Source organism: Argopecten irradians, chromosome 8 (genome assembly GCF_041381155.1).
Source record: "Argopecten irradians isolate NY chromosome 8, Ai_NY, whole genome shotgun sequence".
Taxonomy (NCBI): domain Eukaryota; kingdom Metazoa; phylum Mollusca; class Bivalvia; order Pectinida; family Pectinidae; genus Argopecten; species Argopecten irradians.
The window spans coordinates 8,311,822-8,330,950 of record NC_091141.1 but is presented as its reverse complement, the minus strand read 5'-3'; the positions used below and the strand labels follow the sequence as shown (position 1 = coordinate 8,330,950).

The 19,129-nt window shown below is 33.1% G+C and overlaps 1 protein-coding gene across 1 annotated transcript; it reads right to left on the bottom strand.

Moving 5' to 3' along the window:
- Window positions 1-1,377: 1,377 nt before the first annotated feature.
- Window positions 1,378-19,106, bottom strand: LOC138329265 (glycogen [starch] synthase-like). The gene is made up of 15 exons (XM_069276123.1): window positions 18,907-19,106; window positions 17,515-17,696; window positions 17,043-17,234; window positions 16,582-16,767; window positions 16,311-16,455; window positions 15,670-15,787; window positions 15,087-15,207; window positions 14,431-14,597; window positions 13,814-13,892; window positions 13,408-13,521; window positions 12,234-12,360; window positions 11,529-11,686; window positions 6,086-6,187; window positions 5,740-5,823; window positions 1,378-3,686 (listed from the first exon to the last, which is right to left on the bottom strand). Exons 1-15 carry the CDS (start codon window positions 19,049-19,051, stop codon window positions 3,513-3,515), a joined length of 2,094 nt encoding a protein of 697 aa, XP_069132224.1. The 5' UTR covers window positions 19,052-19,106; the 3' UTR covers window positions 1,378-3,512.
- Window positions 19,107-19,129: the final 23 nt, after the last annotated feature.

Sequence of the window (19,129 nt, the reverse complement as noted above, 5' to 3'; positions counted from 1 at the left end):
ATTTTGATTTGAGAATACTGTATTCAAATGTTTCCAGATTCAGGGTAATTGAAATAAACATGGCTTTAAAAACTAGTTTTTCACAACTTAGATATGTAAAACATTACAGTGATAATCTTAAAGCTTTTTCATGCTACAGAATTTACACTGAAATATGACACCGCAAGTTACATTTGGTGTGTACTATATTAGTTAGTATAAATGATAAAAGCTAGCACAACTTCCTCGTTCCACAAATTAGTACTAATAGTTAATTTCACCAAAATAAGTATACTTACCGATCATTGTAGCAAGTACCTTTCATATATAATGTTTATTCTACAGTTTTACAACATAACAGATAATACCCATTTCCAGCCGGGTGTAAATATAACAGTTAAATAACAGATAATAAAAGAATACAACTGTGTGAAACTATTCATAATCACCAGTAACAACTATAACAGAAATGCATAGTGTATGATTGAGTGAAGCCCTAATCACCTTGAGAGTATTGTTCTGGTGACACTAGCTGGATGTGGACATGGCTAGATTAGGAAGGCTTTTAGAACGGAAGTCTGCTAAAACAGCTAGGGTGCACACACCTAGATTGACCAGTTTTAGACAGATTTAAATATTAACCTTAAACAGTCATCATTTAAACTTTAACAACAATAAACATATCACATAGATTGAGTCTTTAATAACATTGTGGTTGTTTACGTGATTAAAGCTCCGTTTGAAGACAATATATATACGATAGACAATATATATTGTTCTGATAACAATAACGATACATCCTATATAATTATAACAATATTTCTCTCTAACAAAAATAGGTTTAACTGATATTGCAAATCTAACAGACAACAGATCTAATAGATGTAAATAATGTCTATAACACTATCATTAACATCTGTAAATAAGGCTTGCCTCATAGCATATATTATAAACATTTTTATCTTTCAATGTTCTTCAGCATTTGATCTGTTAATATAGTGAAGATGTTTCCAGCTCCTTTAGCACCATAACCAAATTGGGTAAACTAAGATACCGAATCATATTACTGTAACTTCTATATGGCTAACCTAAGATAACAAACACATTAAGATCAATGTTTTATTGTGACAAAATAGCGGTACATCCATTTTCTTGTTTGGTAAATTTAAAATCAATGAGATTTTCAGATCAGAAACTGTTTAAAGATGCTCCACCACCAACAGAGTATAGACAATACTCATCATTTGAACAATAATTGGTGTTTAATCATGTATATTTATGTGTAATATTCATAATCAAAATTAATTGTAACAACTATAACAGAAATGCATAGTGTATGATTGAGTGAAGCCCTAATCACCTTGAGAGTATTGTTCTGGTGACATGTATTAAACTAGCTGGATGTGGACATGGCTAGATTAGGAAGGCTTTTAGAACGGAAGTCTGCTAAAACAGCTAGGGTGCACACACCTAGATTGACCAGTTTTAGACAGATTTAAATATTAACCTTAAACAGTCATCATTTAAACTTTAACAACAATAAACATATCACATAGATTGAGTCTTTAATAACATTGTGGTTGTTTACGTGATTAAAGCTCCGTTTGAAGACAATATATATACGATAGACAATATATATTGTTCTGATAACAATAACGATACATCCTATATAATTATAACAATATTTCTCTCTAACAAAAATAGGTTTAACTGATATTGCAAATCTAACAGACAACAGATCTAATAGATGTAAATAATGTCTATAACACTATCATTAACATCTGTAAATAAGGCTTGCCTCATAGCATATATTATAAACATTTTTATCTTTCAATGTTCTTCAGCATTTGATCTGTTAATATAGTGAAGATGTTTCCAGCTCCTTTAGCACCATAACCAAATTGGGTAAACTAAGATACCGAATCATATTACTGTAACTTCTATATGGCTAACCTAAGATAACAAACACATTAAGATCAATGTTTTATTGTGACAAAATAGCGGTACATCCATTTTCTTGTTTGGTAAATTTAAAATCAATGAGATTTTCAGATCAGAAACTGTTTAAAGATGCTCCACCACCAACAGAGTATAGACAATACTCATCATTTGAACAATAATTGGTGTTTAATCATGTATATTTATGTGTAATTAACACCAAAAAATAATGTAAAATAATTTAATTTGATTTTGGTGCATGATCAATCAGTACTTCATTCCATATGAAAATACTAAATTGTATGCTCCTGTTTTTGATAGATTAAAATCACCATTTGTCAGGGTTGGATCATCTTGAAGTACACCGGGTTGTAAAAATTCTTCAGAAGCTACCAATTTTTTTTTTTTTTTTTTTTTATATAATTTCAGCTTAAATTGATGCCTTATATGTATTAAGGTTTCTAGCTGATCTTGAAACTCAATGACAGTCTTGATAATTTGATATAAAATATTTCCTTGCATGCTTTGAGATTTCACATGTATTAAACAAACCCATCAGCTTTAATATAGTTCTGGCATCTTTAAAAAGAGGAAAAACCTACTTAAACAAATTGTTTGAGTGATGATGTGAAACTACATGATGATGTGGGAGGGAGGGGGGGGGGTCAGCTTTACTGATGGACTTGACAGAACATGCTCATTAAAAACCTCTGTAGATATCTCACCAGGTTTATTAAAGCCACACTTGACACATAAATAATGGTAAGAAATTTCAAGTTTGTTACACCCACAGGACAAATTATTAGGATTTCATCTGTTTTATTTTTGGTAAAGCTTTCGGGTTCATGCAACATTTTGTGTCTTAATCTTATAAACGCCTGTAATGTCTTTAATTTGGTGTAAACTTCCTTTCTTGCCTTATCTTTGAAATACTGTTATATATTTAAAGCAAATAAAAATAATGTTACTTTTTCACACACCATAATTGACTGCATATTTGGTGAATAACAAAGCTAAAGATTTGTCTAATGTTTTCTTGAAATGGGGTGAAATATTTTCCGTGAAACAGAAAGTCTGTAAAACTGAATCAGGCTTTAAGAGAAAGTGTATTTAATAGCACTCAGTTGAGAGGAGTATCAAAATCAGCATATCATTTCTCTACACAACCAATCAATTTCCTGACTCATAACATAGATCAACATACCTAATATACCTAAATTAAATTGCATGCAATTACCAGTATTATCACCATTCAGTTTCTTTATACACTTTACACATACAAAGTTCTCAATGAAGGTTTTACAACTCTAACCTTTACAGTGAAAAATATTACCATGATAAAAACTTAAAAGACATGATGACTGTACATTAAAATTGTGAATATCTGCATGTTTCCCTAAAACATATCAACTAGTTTATCTAGACACAACATTTTTTTGGTAAAGCTGCACGCCACACCGTCACTACATCATCTCTAGAATAGATCTGAAAACTTTGTTCCTTCCAGAGTTACCTCCCTTCATTAGTAATTCTTTCAATTATGTGTCTAGATCTGCTCTTAATACTATTTAATCCTTCCAAAGTTTCCTCCCTTATCATTTCTGCTGATCAGCTTCGGGATCTTCGTCAAAGTCATCTTCCTCGTCATCATGAAGATGTCCATCGTCATTGTCCAGATCCTCTACATCTGAGGGGACAGGAGTAGATGACCTTGACATTGAAGGTGATGGTGGTTCCGATGCAGGCTTTGGGTACATGAATTTCTTTCCCTGGAAAAAGTACATTTAAATAATTTTGATGTGAATTTTATTTTCGCATAATTCACAAATGAATAGCCACCAAAAAGATTCAACAACAAGTACAACAGAGTGTTTTATCTGTTAATTGTGAAATTAAATTACCATGAAAATGCTATTGAACATGTTAATCACAAAATCAAGACACTGTGAAAATAAACTGGTGTACAGCAGAAGTCTAAAATAGTCTGAAAAGTTAAGATTTTGCCAGTCACAAATGACGTTACAAAACGTTACATCTTTTTGATTGGCTAAGCCATAAATCAAGTATAAGACTGTTTCATGATCCTGGAGCCTAGATATTCATCTTGAAAGAATTCAGTACATTTATATTGTACATGACAAGTAGTTCTCTTATTACCTATGTATAACAGTCAATGTTTCTTAGGTCTCTAAACAGTAAAGCATGTTACTGTAATACAGTCTTCATATATTAGGTGTTGAGTGACCTATTTTCCAACAATACATTAACATTATTACTTTAAAGCCACACTATACGTAACTATCAACAACAAGAGGCCCATGGGCCTTTACAGTCATCTGACTCATGGCACAAAACAAAAAAGTCACAGTATAAAGTAGTGGTTAACAATTAATATAAACAATACAAGGAACTCCTTAGTTGAAGTTTCTGAAATAGGTAAATGTCATTTGTTGAACAGAACTCTTAGTTGAAGTTTCTGAAATAGGTAAATGTCATTTGTTGAACAAACTTGGTAGCCCTTCATCCATATATGGTTGTAACCCATTCAAGGATTAATATAAGGAGTCAGATTTTAAAGCCAAATTTCAGCAAAGCTCCCAGTTTGGACCTCCGCCGTACTATCCCCATGGGTCTTAGCCCGGTCCTTTATAAAATATGATTGTCCTCACCTAAAGTTCCCCCTTCTGAATCAATTAAAACCCCTATAGACCAATTTTCATTGAGATCTGGAATGAACCCGAACACAGGAAGTGGGCCAGCGGCCATCTTGGAATACCATAATCTTTACGAAAATGTTTGTATGTTGTTCGGCATCAATTAAAACCCCTATAGACCAATTTTCATTGAGATCGGAGACTGAAACCTGATAACAGGAAGTGGGCCAGCTAAAATTAAGAAAATTTGCCCTTTTGGGGCCCCATCCCTCAGCCCCTAGGGGTCGGACCAGGCTAATTTATATAAAATATGATTGTCCTTCCCCAATGATGTTTAACACCAAATATAAATGAAATCCATCCAAGGATGAAGGAGGAGTAGGATTTTAAAGCTAAAATTAAGAAAATTTGCCCTTTTGAGGCCCCGCCCCTCTGACCCTAGGAGTTGGACCAGGCTCATTTATATAAAATATGATTGTTCTTACCCAATGATGTTTCACACTAAATATGGATGAAATCCATCCAAGGATGAAGGAGGAGTAGGATTTTAAAGCTAAAATTAAGAAAATTTGCCCTTTTGAGGCCCCGCCCCTCTGACCCTAGGGTCGGACCGAGCTCATTTATATAAAATATGATTGTCCTTCCCTAATGAAGTTTCACACCAAATATGGATGAAGGAGGAGTAGGATTTTAAAGCTTAAAATAAGAAAATTTGCCCTTTTGGTGCCCCACCCCTCAGCCCCTAGGGGTCGGACCAGGCTCATTTATATAAAATATGATTGTCCTTCCCCAATGATGTTTAACACCAAATATTGATGAAATCCATCAAAGGATAAGGAGGAGTAGGCTTTTGTATAAATAGTCTTACGCACGACGCACGGCGGACGGCGCACGACGACGGACAAAACATGATGACAATAGGTCATCCTGACCTTAGGTCAGATGACCTAAAAAGTCAAGTTAGATTCGTCCCCGATATTGATAGTATTTATAGATGTAGTTGAAATTAAGTTATGCTCATCTGGACTTCGATTTAGTCATGTCTCTGAATGATTTACAACAGGATTTTTTTCCAAGATTCTTCTAAATCATGAAAAAAATAAGACAGATACGGATATTGGGACTTTAATTAATCTATTTGCCATTATCTTAGGGGTTTGGTACTCACTGATTTCTCTGACAGGTTATCTCCCTCCTCGAAAGCGTCTGGGAATGCGCGTGTTGTTGCAATGTGTCTGGCCTTTCTATAGTACTGTAAGAAGACAATTACAAAGTACATCAATGACAACATCAAATTTCCATGCAGTACTATAAGAAGAAAAGCTGTGCAACATTTTCATACTAAGAATTAATTTTCAGCAGAATTTTATCAATAAGGTTATCAAAATTGCGTACATGTACATTTATTTTTTTAAGCATACAAAAAAAACCATTATACGCTACATGTATATCAGACTAGTCCTTACAGACAATAACCAAAACTTTATCACACTTCCTTGTAAAAGAAGACTCACCACCCCTAAATTTCTCCAGTCCAGTAGCTCACTAAGTCGCTCTGTTCGGTTCCTCTGTATAACTCTCTGTCTCCTGGACAGGCAGGTGAAGTCAAACATGTACTGTAATAGTCATATATATACTGTAATAGTCAAACATGTACTATAATAGTCAAACACATACAGTAATAGTCAAACATGTACTGTAATAGTCAAACATGTACTGTAATAGTTATATATGTACAGTAATAGTCAAACACGTACTGTAATAGTCAAACACGTACTGTAATAGTCAAACATGTACTGTAATAGTTATATATGTACAGTAATAGTCAAACACGTACTGTAATAGTCAAACATGTACTGTAATAGTTATATATGTACAGTAATAGTCAAACATGTAATGTAATAGTCAAACATGTACTGTAATAGTCAAACATGTACTGTAATAGTCAAACATGTACTGTAATAGTCAAACATGTACTGTAATAGTCAAACATGTACTGTAATAGTCAGTAATAGTCAATATGTACAGTAATAGTCAAACATGTACAGTAATAGTCAAAATGTATATAGTAAACATGTAATAGTCAAACATGTACTGTAATAGTCAAACATGTACTGTAATAGTCAAACATGTACTGTAATAGTCATATATGTACAGTAATATTCAAACATGTACTGTAATAGTCAAACATGTACAGTAATATTCAAACATGTACTGTAATAGTCAAACATGTACTGTAATAGTCAAACATGTACTGTAATAGTCATACATGTACTGTAAATAGTCAAACATGTACTGTAATAGTCAAACATGTACTGTAATAGTCAAACATGTACTGTAATAGTCAAATATGTACAGTAATAGTCAAACATGTACTGTAATAGTCAAATATGTACAGTAATAGTCAAATATGTACAGTAATAGTCAAACATGTACTGTAGTAGTCAAACATGAACTGTAATAGTCATATATGTACAGTAATAGTCAAACATGTACTGTAATAGTCAAACATGTACAGTAATATTCAAACATGTACTGTAATAGTCAAACATGTACTGTAATAGTCATATATGTACAGTAATAGTCAAACATGTACTGTAATAGTCAAACATGTACTGTAATAGTCAAACATGTACTGTAATAGTCAAACATGTACTGTAATAGTCAAATATGTACAGTAATATTCAAACATGTACTGTAATAGTCAAACATGTACTGTAATAATCACACACATGCTGTAATAGTCAAACATGTACTGTAATAGTCAAACATGTACTGTAATAGTCAAACATGTACTGTAATAGTCAAACATGTACTGTAATAGTCAAACATGTGTACTGTAATAGTCAAACATGTACTGTAATATTCAAACATGTACTGTAATAGTCAAACATGTACTGTAATAGTCAAACATGTACAGTAATAGTCAAACATGTACTGTTATAGTCAAATATGTACTGTAATAGTCATATATGTACTGTAATAGTCAAACATGTACTGTAATAGTCAAACATGTACTGTAATAGTCAAACATGTACTGTAATATAATAGTCAAACATGTACTGTAATAGTCAAACATGTACTGTAATAGTCAAACATGTACTGTAATAGTCAAACATGTACTGTAATAGTCAAACATGTACTGTAATAGTCACACATGTACTGTAATAGTCAAACATGTACTGTAATAGTCAAACATGTACTGTAATAGTCAAACATGTACTGTAATAGTCAAAATCAATGTACTGTAATAGTCAAACATGTACTGTAATAGTCAAACATGTACTGTAATAGTCAAACATGTACTGTAATAGTCAAACATGTACTGTAATAGTCAAACATGTACTGTAATAGTCAAACATGTACTGTAATAGTCAAACATGTACTGTAATAGTCAAACATGTACTGTAATAGTCATATATGTACTGTAATAGTCAAACATGTACTGTAATAGTCATACATATGTACTGTAATAGTCAAACATGTACTGTAATAGTCAAACACTGTAATAGTCAAACATGTACTGTAATAGTCAAACATGTACTGTAATGTAATAGTAATAGTCAAATGTACTGTAATAGTCAAACATGTACGTGTTGTACTGTAATAGTCAAACATGTAAATGTCAAATGTAATAGTCAAATAAGTGTACTGTAATAGTCAAACATGTACTGTAATAGTCAAACATGTACTGTAATAGTCAAACATGTACTGTAATAGTCAACATGTACTGTAATAGTCAAACATGTACTGTAATAGTCAAACATGTACTGTAATAGTCAAACATGTACTGTAATAGTCAACATGTACTGTAATAGTCAACATATCAATATGTACTGTAATAGTCAAACATGTACTGTAATAGTCAAACATGTACTGTAATAGTCAAACATGTACTGTAATAGTCAAACATGTACTGTAATAGTCAAACATGTACTGTAATAGTCAAACATGTACTGTAATAGTCAAACATGTACTGTAATAGTCAAATATGTACTGTAATAGTCAAACATGTACTGTAATAGTCAAACATGTACTGTAATAGTCAAACATGTACTGTAATAGTCAAACATGTACTGTAATAGTCAAACATGTACTGTAATAGTCAAACATGTACTGTAATAGTCAAACATGTACTGTAATAGTCAAACATGTACTGTAATAGTCAAACATGTACTGTAATAGTCAAACATGTACTGTAATAGTCAAACATGTACTGTAATAGTCAAACATGTACTGTAATAGTCAAACATGTACTGTAATAGTCAAACATGTACTGTAATAGTCAAACATGTACTGTAATAGTCAAACATGTACTGTAATAGTCAAACATGTACTGTAATAGTCAAACATGTACTGTAATAGTCAAACATGTACTGTAATAGTCAAACATGTACTGTAATAGTCAAACATGTACTGTAATAGTCAAACATGTACTGTAATAGTCAAACATGTACTGTAATAGTCAAACATGTACTGTAATAGTCATATATGTACTGTAATAGTCAAACATGTACTGTAATAGTCAAACATGTACTGTAATAGTCAAACATGTACTGTAATAGTCAAACATGTACTGTAATAGTCAAACATGTACTGTAATAGTCAAACATGTACTGTAATAGTCAACATGTACTGTACTAGTCAAAAGTCACAATAGTAACATGTACTGTAATAGTCAAACATGTACTGTAATAGTCAAACATGTACTGTAATAGTCAAACATGTACTGTAATAGTCAAACATGTACTGTAATAGTCAAACATGTACTGTAATAGTCAAACATGTACTGTAATAGTCAAACATGTACTGTAATAGTCAAACATGTACTGTAATAGTCAAACATGTACTGTAATAGTCAAACATGTACTGTAATAGTCAAACATGTACTGTAATAGTCAAACATGTACTGTAATAGTCAAACATGTACTGTAATAGTCAAATATGTACTGTAATAGTCAAAACTTATGTACTGTAATAGTCAAACATGTACTGTAATAGTCAAACATGTACTGTAATAGTCAAACATGTACTGTAATAGTCAAACATGTACTGTAATAGTCAAACATGTACTGTAATAGTCAAATATGTACTGTAATAGTCAAACATGTACTGTAATAGTCAAACATGTACTGTAATAGTCAAACATGTACTGTAATAGTCAAACAATGTACATGTAATAGTCAAACATGTACTGTAATAGTCAAACATGTACTGTAATAGTCAAACATGTACTGTAATAGTCAAACATGTACTGTAATAGTCAAACATGTACTGTAATAGTCAAACATGTACTGTAATAGTCAAACATGTACTGTAATAGTCAAACATGTACTGTAATAGTCAAACATGTACTGTAATAGTCAAACATGTACTGTAATAGTCAAACATGTACTGTAATAGTCAAACATGTACTGTAATAGTCAAATATGTACTGTAATAGTCAAACATGTACTGTAATAGTCAAATATGTACTGTAATAGTCAAACATGTACTGTAATAGTCAAACATGTACTGTAATAGTCAAATAGTACTGTAAATAGTCAAACATGTACTGTAATAGTCAAACATGTACTGTAATAGTCAAACATGTAATAGTAATAGTCAAACATGTTTTGTAATAGTAATTATTTTTAATAGTCCTATTAACAGCCAGGGTCATGTAGGACGTGCCAGTAAGGAACTGGAGTACCCGTAAAAACCACCGACCAGCGGTCATACCAACTGCCCCACTGGATCGAGTCCGCATCCAGAGGTGGAGTAGTAGTCAAATATGTACTGTTATAGTCAAACCACCGCGGTAATAGTCAAACATGTACTGTAATAGTCAAACATGTACTGTAATAGTAAAACATGTACTGTTATAGTCAAATATGTACTGTAGTAGTCAAATATGTATGTACTGTAATAGTCAAACATGTACTGTAATAGTCAAACATGTACTGTAATAGTCAAACATGTACTGTAATAGTCAAACATGTACTGTAATAGTCAAACATGTACTGTAATAGTCAAATATGTACTGTAATAGTCAAACATGTACTGTAATAGTCAAACATGTACTGTAATAGTCAAACATGTACTGTAATAGTCAAACATGTACTGTAATAGTCAAATATGTACTGTAATAGTCAAACATGTACTATAATAGTCAAACAATGAACATGTACAGCATTGCATAATTTCTTTACATTGCCTTGAGGTTGGAAAGTATAGTTTGTGTAATGATATCATTACACAACTAGGAATATCTTTACAATGTGTACACATTAGTGAGATATTTCAGCCCAATAACAATGCTTCAATGAAGTGTTGACAGTTGTATAGTCAGCATGCAGTGTCAAAATTAACATCATGCATCAGTCTTCAACTTTCATTTTGAGAACAACTAGTACACTTATGCTGCCTTGTCATTTGTCTGCCGAAGGTGGCAGGGTACACATTGTTCTAGTAGTTAATCACCTTAGCATAGCCAGGTGTGATATGGGAGGACCAATATTGTTAGATTTTGTCTTGGGTTAATAAAGTTTGTGGTATCTTTTTAACATAGAACTGCATTAAGTTGGCAATTATGGGAGTGTGAATGCAAACAGGACAGCGACAAATGCAACATGAAGATCTAGCTTCATTAAATTTGCCACTGATCAGTTGGTATTCATACTCCAATAATTGCCAAATTAATGCTGTTCAATGCTTATATCTATATTTGATAACAATTTGACAATGAAATCTCAAGAGATATTTTGCATACATAAAGAATTCATTATCGTCAAAGACAGAACAGCCATCCAAACAGCCATCTTCTGTGATCACTCGCACAACAATTATGACATCATGATGATAATGGTGTCATAATAATTGGACTGAAGTTCATAGACTGATGAAAATTAATGTCAACCTAAACTAAATCAACAGCTTTTTAATTCAAGAAGCTGATCTGGACATTTAACAACCTACCTGAGCCAGCTGCTGTATAGAGTCCTCTAGTCCTTTCTTCTGTCTGTCCACAATGTAGATCCCGTACGACTTCGGGTCTACGATGTGGTCATGCATGAAACATCCAAACCCGGACAGATTGGTTGTTATGCTGGGGATTCCCATTACTGTACATTCAGCTGTAAGGTACAAATTGCATTTAAGTTTATGAATTGATGTATAGCTGTATTTCACTAATTCATATATTTGTAGCATTATTTGACTAGGTGAACTGCCAGTGTGTTGGTAGCACATTTGGTAGTGTATTTGTTTAGGGTTTGGAAGGTTCCAAGTTCCAAGTCCTTTCTGTTGTATGGACTTATCCCTTTATCCAAGAAGCTACATGACAACCAGTGTAGTATATATTTCACAAAATTTTAAAACATATGTCACAATTATATGACAATAACGTTTTGGTTTCCTAGAGTTGAAAAGAATTACATCTCTACTGAAGTATTAGCCAAGTTGGCCGAGTGGTAGAGTGTTCCAACGTATTACCACTAGTCCTCAACCTCTGTTTGACTCCTATGTGGATGTGGAGCAGTTGCCATGTAATTACAGTAGGTTGGTGGTTTTTCCTACAGGTACTCCAACTTTCCTCTACTTCTCAAATTACTGGCACATCCTAAATGACCATGGATTTTACTAGGATGTAAAACAAACCTTAACAAGAAAGCATTCCCCTACCTGGAGTGTAGCCCCACGGTTCATAATAGGATGGGAACACACCCATATGGCAACCTCGTACAAAGTCTTCATAGTCCAAACCAAACAGAGGATTTGTGGAGTTTAGGAACTCAGGGTGGAAGATCACCTAGATAGAACAGCAAAGATTTACATCTATATTTCAAACAGATAACCTGGTCTTAACTCTAACTATAGGCAAAACGGTCCCAGAACACTTACCTTGTAAGGCTTTTATTTCAGGTTTGATAGATATTTTTCTATCTTTCTTTAAAAAAGAAATCCACTGTTATAACTTATTTGGTTTTCATTATTTAATTATTTATATAAAAGGCCCACAATGTTTCCGAAACAATGTTTGACTTTTAAAATGGGAATTAATGTAAAACAAGTTTGATAATTTTGTAGTCAGAAAAGTTATAAGCTTCCTGTTAATACAAAACTTACCATCACCTTCCGAACAATTCAATAAAAATAAATCAAATGATAATTTTTATACACAGGTTGTATTGTTTCCCGCCATCTTCCTAATTACCAAGCATTAGTATATTATCGCCGCGTCAGATGTCAATATAGCGAAATGAATCTTCACTGTTAACATAAATTACGCAGGGAAAAAAGCATTTGTTTGGTGTTGTATGAACCTTATTTTAGGCAATTAATGTAAACAATCTGATTAAAATACAGATCCTTATAACCACTCCATTCAATAGAAGATATGACAACATCCGATAATGGGTTGTATTCGGATGAACTTTATACCATCTGTACTTCAGATCAAATGCATTTTTCTACAACTAGTTACATTAATTGCCATTTTGTCCCAGTAACATATAAATTAAATTTTGTACTTTTAGCTTTGTTGCACTCTTTGGGAAAAATGACTAAAACATTTTTCAAACTATTTCGTCCCCTGAAAATTTGTTTCCAAAACTCTGCAGGCAGCAATTAGATTAGCCATTTCCAAAAGTCACCAAAATACTGTCAGATCCTCTTATCAAACATATATAGTGATAATAAGGTTCTGAATTTTAATCAGATTGTCAATGTACATTTTCTTTTGTTATAGCTGTTTCTAAGTTGTTTTTTATTTTATGTTTTGAAAAGGTTATGGGCCTTAAATAATAAATTGAGAAATGTTGATTACAACGTACATCATTGTCTTGCCATGTCTTACCTTGACTCGATCATCTCGATTGTTGAAGAGTTTACACCTGCGGAGAGCGGTCAGTACTTGATCATTCCAGTCGTCTACTACATTATGTGTGGAGATGGGAGGTAGGTTGTGTCGCTGTAACAGATGTTACATGAAAATTTTTATGCTAAAACATTTAGATTATTAACACATTTCTGTATACAGTAATTGGTTTAAAGACTTCTTTCATTCCAATCTCCAGTTTTTCCCGATGATGTACAGTATGAAGTAACTTTGAACTGTTATAACAGGTGCAAAGACTTTCAAATCTATCTGATTTTAGTCCATCAAATATTTCTTCATTGGAACTTTCACAGGGTGTGATGTAATGCTGAGATCTAGTCTATCAAACATCATTTTTAACCCTAGAGTCTTCTATACTACATACCTGGGCAGTGTATATACACCTCTTCAGTTTCACCACATCCTCTTGTAAAAGGATGTCCTCTCCTTTTGGTAAGTTTCCCCTTTAAATAAAAAAACCCATTAAGTTTTATTTTTGGTTTCACAGATAAAACACTATACGTAAACAGTAGCTTGTCAATACCGTAGAGAAACTGATAATTTTATAATTCTCATAACTTTCTGTCTGTATTTTCAAAATAAATTTTGAGACTTTCTGGACATCATATTTTTGCCGAAATTTTTGATGTGTAAAATATACTGGTAGAAATACTTTTTCAGCATTTTCAGCCATAACAAGCACCTGCAAAAATTACATTGGTGCAAAATTTACATAAGTTTTCATAGTGTGTGGTAATTTGTTGTTATTGGCCGTTTGAGATGTATCTGTAAACAGTCCACATTCTGTCTTTGCATATTAAAGAGTTACCTCCCTTGCGGGTAGGTATCCAGTAGGTCATCATTCTCAATTGTGAAAGAAATTCAAACCGTTTTCTCTGAAATCTATGATGTTACCTCCGCAAACAGATGACGTCACAATCAATACCTAGCGCAAGGGCAGATAAATCTGTAATAACAAAGACAGAATAAATATCCCCTTACCTTAGACAGATCTCAAACATCCTTTTGCCAATCTGATTCTGTACATGTTGGACTGTGTCCTTTAACTGTTTAGCAATGGCCTGACCTCTAAGGGACTCCACGTTAAAATTGTTTGTTCTCGCCGGGAAAATAAGGAATGCCACCACAGTCATATCACTACCACAACTCTGCAGGGCGGAATTATACAATGTTGTGATTAATTAAAGTTTAAATGTTAACCCGTAGTTAACAGTCAAATGACCTTTTCAGATATTGCAATTACACGTATCTATAATTGTCTCATCTGTAGGTAACATTCAAATGATATCTTTGATCATCTAGACATTTTCACTATATTGCTAAGAAATAAACAACTTCACCACAAAGTATATACTGGTTTGAAGCTAAAAAACGTTACCGGTGATTTGCTTTAAGTGCTGTTAACAGTCAGTATCACTTAGGGACATGCCAGGTATTTGGAGTATTTGGAGAAAAATCACTGACCTATGGCTAGCACATAGCAACTGTTCTGCATGGGTTTTGAACTGGTGACCCTGGTAAGAAGGGTTTGTAGAAATAATATAAAAATATCTTACTTCTCAGTAAGGGTGTATTGTTAATACTGACTTCAGTAGCAGAAGAATTAATGCATTAACAACAGTGATACATTCACTGACCTTTAAATAGTGGTTGAGTCGAGCAAGAGCCTCTATGAACACATCAGCTCCTTTATTACAAAATTCATATCGCCCGGCAGTGAAGAGATAGAGAGTCTTGTCTAGTTCAAAGTCATAATGCCTGTATAATACAAGATTTATATGGTTTTAAGATGTACTAGTATACTAGTGTCTAGAAACCATAATTATATTAATATCTGAGGAAAAGAATGTAGTAACATAATTAGAAAATACAAAACAAAATACAGTGGGATGGAACATATATGGAATATATTTTCGCGATTTTGTGGGACATTGCTTTGATCATGAACATTTGGTCCGCAAAATATTAAAAAATTGATTTATACCATGCATACCCTAATAGCTAAACCACAAAATTTTTAATCCATTTAATATGCAACTCTCTTGTTTTTATTTTTTAAAAAACGCAGAAATTTTGGCCTGCAAAATCAACTGCCTACCCTATATGGTAAATACTTGTTTCAATTGCAAAGAAACATGGCAAAAAGAAATGTCCATATTGAACTTAAGTCCTACCCAAAGTTTTATTTAGTATTGTCCAAAGTTTCCAAACTCCACTTACCCATAAAAGTGACCTCTTACAAAGTCATGGATTTTTTCCTTATAGATCGCATGTAGATTTTGGAACTCATGGATAGCACTAAATTTGACAACATTCAAACCATTTGGAAGAATCACGTCTGTAAAACAGATTAAATTGATATTTAGCAAAGGATATGGCAGTTTGTTGTAACTCTACATGGGAATAAATTTTACTAGATTAAGACTTATTACTTGTAGAAAGTTTGATTGTGTGAATGCAGATACAGAAATGTATCCTAACTTGGAGTATGAAGACATTTACATTGAAATATTATTTTAGTATGAAGAAAATCACATTGAATTATTATTTTAGACACAAAATTAATCGAAATGCATGTTGTTCACCCAAAAAGATCTCTTTAAGTCAAATGGGTTTGTATTTAGCATGAACTGAAAACAAGTCATCAAGTTTGGTGTATAAATGGTTGAAGCACCCAAAGAATTACAAATATAATATGTGTAGAATCAAACCAATGTTATCCTGGTTTCAGGAAGATATTCAATGGCATTGTGGCAATAAACCTCTCTGACACTGACGTTTCTGATGATTCATTAATAGATCACCACGTGCCCAGTTTCCAAATGATTATTTTCAAATTTTAACAATCTAAAAATGAATACCTGGCTTTCGTTTTAGTAGATGTTCAGCCTCGATACCAGTGACCTCTGATACGGTAGTGAACACATGTGCACAGTGAACCGCTGCACGCTCCATACAGTATCTATGATAGATCTGGCGATCTCCTGCCTCCTTATCGAGGTTAAACTGTAAACAGAAAATGCAGAATTTTTAACCATCTCCGAGTGAAAAAACATTTTATTCAATTACAAAATATAAAATCCATACAATCAGTACATCATGTGATATGTCTTGTAACATGCTAAATCTTACATGTTGTAAATTGTTGTAGAAGTCTGTGTTTCCAGCACACAGGTAGCGGCCTAGTAAAGTTGCATGAGTAGTAAATATTGTAGCGATGTCCACTTTCCTTGTACGTAGGTAGATAAGTCCTGCACCAGCCAGCCACTCATGGAAGTGTGTTATCACTAGAGGATTATCATCCAAGTTCTTCCTGAACTGCCACATACAAAATACTACAGGTCAGTGATAGATCACAGGTACATATAATAACTATAAACCCAATCACCCCCGATGACACATTTAGACTATTCTAAATCAAAGACTAGACCAGTCCATTATGACATTTCAGGGATAAATGAGTTAAACATGTTAATCAATTATATACTTTTTGATCAAAGTGTCACATATTTTTGCAAACAACAAAGTGAGACTTCAATGTATCTTATAAAGAATGATCCACAACAAGAATGTACAATAATACAACAGCATACTTCTCCTATAAACCATGCCACTAAAGCTCCAAATATCACAGCATCGTTTGATTCTCTGTCATGCCAAGGTACTCCGATGTTGGCTTTCTCCCATAACTCGTGTTTGAACTCGTCTAGTTTCCAGGCAGCAGATCCAATGTCAAACAGTACCACTTTAGGGTACCCATCAATCAACCATCTTCCAAAGTAGACCTGAAATTATATTTTAAACTTTTAGATTAATTTCAACACTGAAAATTAAATATACCAGTATATATGAAATCCCTTCATATGATGCATAGTGGTAGAATTACCTCCCTTATACTTTCACATTTGATTTACAATAACATCATATACCATATTCTTATAAATACAATGAATGTCTATACCGGAAAAATACTGTTAAAAATATAGGTAAATTAAATGCTGATTAGAATTGTATACAGAAGGCCAACTTATACCTCCCATAATTATATGTATAAATTATATCTACCTTAATACCAGCATCCCTAAGTGTCTGCAACGTTTCTCTGAAAATATGATTCTGTGGCTCAAGCAACTCGACCTCGGTGCGGACACATGACTCATTGTATGGCCCTAGTAGACAGTACTGCTCCCCAAGTTCCTCAACAGTGACAGGTGCCTTTGACTTGATCACAGTGTAGATGCCACCAACTGTTGGAAAAAATAAACTGGTAAAATGAAAACAAATTCTGATAATACATGTTATCAAATAATGAATACCATGCTTATGTAAATCGTTAGCTAGACTGATATAGTAGAAAAGATAGAAAACAGCAGTGAAATCTCTTTTCTGCCAAAGCAGTAGCTAGTATATTTCATAACACATGCATGTATTGAAAAAAATCCTTGTCAATATATCAAAGCAGAACAGTTACAAAGAGGATGCATTGTATTTATACTACCTATAGTCCAAAATGTTCTCATCATGTATATTCTGACACTCATTATCATTTACTTTTTCTTCATACTGTGGTGTGGGCATCAAATGATACACTATGCATTTAAGAAATTATTTCCATCGTCAATAGTTTCAGGGGCCTATAGTGTGTACTTTTTGAAATATGGAAAAACTAAATTGTTCTTACTTGCCTTGTATTTAAGATATTTTTTTTTTTGAATTTTGTTCATTTGAAATTTTTTCACATGAAATTGGGAAAAAAATAATAAGTTTCTCTAGAGAAAAGTTCCAGTTTGTTGTCAAAACAGAATAAACATTGTAGAATGAATACTGGTGTGATAGTTGTACATTACAAATCTATCTTACATGCAATTGGTCACAATATCCTAGGAAGGAGTTTGCCTCTCATGCTTGACTGCTACTGGTTATTTTACTATCCATAAACAACGAGATACATCTATTATCACATGTCTAGATCTGTCAACGCTTCAGACATCTCTCATTTCCATGACACCAATGAATGCTGAGGTCAACATTGCAATCATAATTTAAATGCTCACACTATTTTTGATGAATATTTATTTTAGAATAAAAAAAAACAGTGTGCAGTATCCTTTCCATCCACTGAGTCAAATAAAACGATCAACAACCAAATTACAAGGAGAATACCCAATATTCTAATCTCTCCATCTAAACTGACAAACATTGTCATCTGAAGTATGGTGTACTTTACCATATTCGCTCAATAATTTTACTCAATTTGCAGTGCACGTTTACAGTAGATAAATAAAACATTTATATCAATTATGTAGCTATCTCATTCAAACCAATCGTAGGTTGGTCAAAAGGTTATCAACGTTATGATTATATAAACATGTCAGTTTGTAAAACAAGACACGATGGCCATCCACATGCAAGTCACCTGAGAACGTTGTGTCGAGTCGGTTTGCAGATCAACGTTACCTTTATTTGCAACTTCCCATGCAATTTCGAAAACCCATTTATTCTGTGAAGAAGCTGTTAATCCTCTGTCCATAACATAATCGTCATATTCTGGTGTGACATTCTTAAATGTCCGGTAGAAACTATTCCGTCGACGCATCGACATCTTTCCAAACGACTGTCAGTTTGAGGTCACCTCGGGGTGAAGGTCATAAGCTCACAAGGCCATAACGTTCGAGTGGTT